The sequence below is a fragment of the Teleopsis dalmanni genome, chromosome X, assembly GCF_002237135.1.
Source record: "Teleopsis dalmanni isolate 2A chromosome X, ASM223713v2, whole genome shotgun sequence".
NCBI lineage: Eukaryota > Metazoa > Arthropoda > Insecta > Diptera > Diopsidae > Teleopsis > Teleopsis dalmanni.
The window spans coordinates 96,716,094-96,719,890 of NC_051848.1; the positions used below are offsets into that span (position 1 = coordinate 96,716,094).

At 30.6% G+C, this 3,797-nt stretch overlaps 1 protein-coding gene across 1 annotated transcript in view; it reads right to left on the reverse strand.

Annotated features, from left to right (window-relative positions):
* Positions 1-2,331, reverse strand: part of LOC119688745 (gamma-2-syntrophin-like) — an 18,056-nt gene extending 15,725 nt beyond the window's left edge. The window contains exons 1-2 of the mRNA XM_038103413.1: positions 2,157-2,331; positions 1,896-2,080 (exon numbers count right to left, since the gene is read on the reverse strand). Coding sequence (XP_037959341.1) covers positions 1,896-2,080; positions 2,157-2,331 — 360 coding nt within the window. The remainder of the gene's footprint in view (positions 1-1,895; positions 2,081-2,156) is intronic.
* Between the last annotated feature and the right edge of the window lie 1,466 nt (positions 2,332-3,797).

Here is a 3,797-nt window from a genome sequence, read left to right on the forward strand (position 1 = left end):
GAACCTATATCTTCTAGATATAGCTAGAGCTGGGCATTTACAGAGAAAATGTATTATTGTTTCTTTCTCCTGCGGGTTTCTACAACTTCTGCAGTGAGAGTTATGGGGAATATGCAGTTTCTCTGCGTGAGTTCCTATACACCAATGACCAGTAAGAACTGCAATAAGCCTTGCAGTGTTTACGCGATCTCTTTTGTTCAGTCGTATTAGCAGTCATTTATATTTTTACAAATACATTTGGTATATAAAAGTGATATATTCACTTTTTTCCATTTTCGTAAAATTTCACGAGGTTGTCTGCTTTGAACGGCTAACAAACAACAACTGAATGACGTAGCTTGCTCAAAATTAATAAGTTGCTCACTGGTAGATTACAGCTGACGACAGCACTGTTGCATTTTGAGTAACTGCGCTGGAAACTCAAGAAGTCACTGACTTATCAAACCGCCCTCGTATATTAATCTCGAGTGTTATACATTTAGCCCCAGATTTAACAATCGAAAATTAAAATTTCACTAAAAGTTCATTAAAAAAGAATCTCGATTGAAAAAATTACTCGATATTTACGAATCGAAAACGCTATAAATGTATCCATTGCGACTATAACTGTTTATAACTGTCAAAGGAGTACTCAAATCTTTAAAAAAAAAAATGTAGTTTAAACTATACCTGATCTACGAAAGAGTACAGCAAAGAATACAGAATGTTTTTTTGTTTAGGTGAGAAGGTTATTCCGGAGATCCTTAGGACCCACTTGGGTCTATTGTGTTAACGTATATAAAGTTAAAAATTTAAAAACCACCTTGTACGTTTGACAAAGTCTAATATGCTCATAAAAGGGAAGACCTGACCAAGATTCTTAACAACGTAATCAACGCTCCTCATATGTTGGACCGTAAACGAAAGTGAAGTATTTTCATCATCCTCCCAACAACTTCGCAGGACTGATTAAGCGGGTGATTCAATGTTTTAGTATGATTTTCATTCTTTTGTTGTTAAATTAAAATTAAATTAAATACATAGGATGAGTATAATAAAGTGATTATAGCTTGAACATCCGGTAAATCCGGTATTCTGTATTTTTGAATTGATTAGGGTTAGCAGTAACAAGGTAGCTTATTAGCTTGCTGGGCTAAGCAATGTGGGCTCACAGACGGAATATTGCATCCAAAACAAGTTTACAAGATGAAGTTGTCTAAGGATTATAACTGTTGTAAATATATTATATCAAGCTATGTGTATTTATAAAATGTTAGAAAATTTGATTTATTTTTGGGAAGCTATGAAAAAATAAGCCAACAAGGTGTTTTAATTTTCACGAATTAGAAACAACAATGTGAATAACTTGATTAAAGTTTTTTATTTATAGTAGTAATTAAACGGTTTCTTCTAATGAATTCTTAATGATCGGGGTAAGAAGAAAATGTTGTTATCGTTTGTTCTCTCATTGTCCGGAACTCGTGAGATAATTCATATTATTGCTGGGTTCAAAAGAAGGAGTAGCAATGTTAATCGTCTGCTGTGTGACTGTTCGACACTCGATAAAAGATAAAGGTTCGTGTCCACTTTGGGATCTTCAAATGATAATTCAATACTTTGATTATGGGCATTGAAGAGATAGCTTGTTTTATTAATACGACAAACTGATTTATGGGGCGGAAATACGAATATTTTTGCTAAAGTTTGCTAGAACAATTTGTCCATTGGAACAAATTAAAATTTGTTTTATATTTTTGTATCTGTTTTACATTTTATTTGAAATTTTAGAGAAATTTTAGAACTTTTAGAGCTTCACGAAGCCGTGCTTTTTGCTAGAAGTGCTCCCACTTATATATATACTTCACTTATAAATATTATATTTATGATTTCATGTTAATAATAAAAATTAAACTTACTTGCAAATGCGTCAATCCTACAACATTATCAGTTATCAGTTTAAGCCATTGACTTAAAATAGCCAAATCATCACAGTGTATAATACCAGTCGTAGTGCCATTTAGACCGCGCACTTCGAACGCATTCTGGCGCAGTTTATCGGTCCCGTAAATATAACGCGTAACATAAGCCATCATAAGTGGAACTGCAATGACCAAATACGATAAAAGCTCGTACACTTGAGTAATAAAATATTAAATATTAAAACCAATTAGTTTTACCTGCCACCACGTCCACCCATTTCTTTTCAGGTTCAGAGCAAATTGACATTGGCCGACTACAACTGCGGCTTATTGTGCCATTATTTATCGAAGATTTGTAACCTTCGTCAGCCTTTAATTCAGCACATGTTGCATCATTGTCGGAGTCGGGTGTGTCCTTTGTAACTGGAAGCATATGAAATAATAACATTAAAAAACTGAACGGATTTAAAATGATTTGCAAAAGTATGGGAGTTGCATATGTTAATATTCTTAAAAGTTTAAAGGAAGATAAAATAAAAGAATTTGTTGGAATATGAAATTTTTAAAAGCTATGTAAAGTAACAAAAAATAGTCAGAGAATTTTAAATCCAAAAGATAAAAAGGCTTAAATATAAGCATGAGTGCATGTGGTTAAGTAGAGTATGCATTTGCAATCCTTTTTATGGAAATTTCGCGGTAAATGCAGTTTTGTGTTTTTAGTTGAAAACATTTCAAAGGACTCTAACCATTAACGAAAACAAACTACAAACTTCAGATTTTAGTTTATTTGCATGAGTTTCTAGTTACATTTTATAGCCTTTAAGCTTAATTATTTTAATGTAAAATATTTCATAATGTACTCCATTAATTAAGTTAAAATCGGTTAATATTGTATTTAAATATTTCAACATTTTTTAATATTAAAATTTGGTTTTTTGCTTTTGTATCTGCATCAGTTTTACATTTTATTTCAGAAGAAACAAAATTTAATTTTTTTCACATAATTTTATGTAAAATTATGAAATTTTCCTTGTATTCCTGTCGAGGATATGAAAATTATAACAAAGTCACCGGAAGGTAAACATTTCAGATAACATGATTATTAAAGAGGTTCATTGTTTTGGGCTCTAGAGTGGAAAATGTGAATTTTTAAATGGTACGAATATTAAGCACTTCAGAGTTAAATTAAATTTGTGGAAATTGATGCATTAAAGGAATGAAAAATAAGATATTATGAATAAAATAATATATATATGTATATTATATATATAATATATATATATATAATATACATGTATATATGTACATATATATATAATATGTATGTATATTGTAAGATATTGAAAAATTTAATTAAAATATGAAATATGCAGGCAGGAACATTTACTCAGTTAATAGTTGCAGTATCGACATATAGCATGTTCTATAGAAATGTACTCAAAAACAAACGCACCTCAAGTTTGGTTAGGTTCAAGTTATTGATCTTATTGGAGAACAATTGAGAATTTCATATATGTTATTCTGTGTGCTTGAATAGAACTCGTGAACGGTAAGGAGGTATCTGATAAGCTTGTTAAAATATGCTCTCAAAAATATTTGAACAATAGTAAGGAAATCAATATACTAAAAAAAACAAAATCTAAAAAAGAAAGGGTTTAAACCGCTTAAAGTTACCATGTTTAATGTAGACTCTCATTGAATAGGCTACAAGATTATGTTTGCTGGGCTGCTAAAATATTTTTTAATGATGGTCTATATCTTCAAGTAATACTTGGTCGATGATAATAGTTCAGACAGATGCAACATATCTTCAAAATAAGCACTTAGAAAGTGCTTTCGCGTGTACACATAAGAATTACTAACTATTACAGTATATGATTAGAATAGGTTAAAGAAATA